General features: G+C 49.1%; 1 protein-coding gene across 1 annotated transcript in view; it reads left to right on the plus strand.

The window, feature by feature from the left end:
- ankfn1 (ankyrin repeat and fibronectin type III domain containing 1) overlaps positions 1-849 on the plus strand; it is a 22367-nt gene that overhangs the window by 14231 nt on the left and 7287 nt on the right. Inside the window, exon 8 of the mRNA XM_037980944.1 lies at positions 299-465. Coding sequence (XP_037836872.1) covers positions 299-465 — 167 coding nt within the window. The remainder of the gene's footprint in view (positions 1-298; positions 466-849) is intronic.

Here is an 849-nt window from a genome sequence, read left to right on the forward strand (position 1 = left end):
GGAGCTTAGTGCCCACAGTGCAGGTCAGGGGGTGGAGCTTAGTACTCACGGTGCAGGTCAGGGGGTGGAACTTAATACCCTCAGTGCAGGTCAGGGGGTGGAGCTTAGTGCCCACAGTGCCGGTCAGGGGGTGGAGTGTCTGTAAGGTTTTAGTTTTTTGGTGTGTTTGAAGAGTCAAAGTATTTTAAGGCTGTAAAATCTGAGACGTAATAAGACCCGAGGCGGTCTGTTTTCACATTTTTAGAGTTTTAAATTCTTGGTTTAAAAACCGTTTTGTTTCTGGGTCCTGGTTCTGCAGGACATCCTGGCGTACCAGCGCCGCAGCAACCACCGCCTGGCCTCGGGACTCTACCTGGGCTACCTGAAGCTCAGCAGCTCGGTGGACCAGATCAGAGTCCTGGTCTCCCAGCGGACCCCCAACATGCTCTGCCACACCCGCATCCGGGACAATGCCAACGTGTCCAGGTTCTCTCTCTCTCTCACACACACACACCCCTACACACACACACACACCCTCAGGACATAATGGAAACCAAGCAGGAAGTCAGAGTCAGAACTACGACAAGTGATTTGGGTCATTCTGAACTGAAGCAGATGAAACGGGTTCAGTTTATCTTTCCATTGCGGTTGGAGGGTGAAGAATGGGACTGACCCAAACGGTCCAGTTTTGGTGGTGTTTAATAAACCCACTAACATCAAAACAAACTTTAGAAACTAATAACTTTGACCCCGGCACGTCACAAAGTAAAATTTTGTTTTATACATGAAATTAAAAAGCAAAGGTTAACAGCGGAGTACGTCCAATCAGGTTCTTTGGTTGGACGCCCAATCAGGTTCTTTGGTTGGACG

Source organism: Kryptolebias marmoratus, linkage group LG17 (assembly GCF_001649575.2).
Source record: "Kryptolebias marmoratus isolate JLee-2015 linkage group LG17, ASM164957v2, whole genome shotgun sequence".
Lineage (NCBI taxonomy): Eukaryota > Metazoa > Chordata > Actinopteri > Cyprinodontiformes > Rivulidae > Kryptolebias > Kryptolebias marmoratus.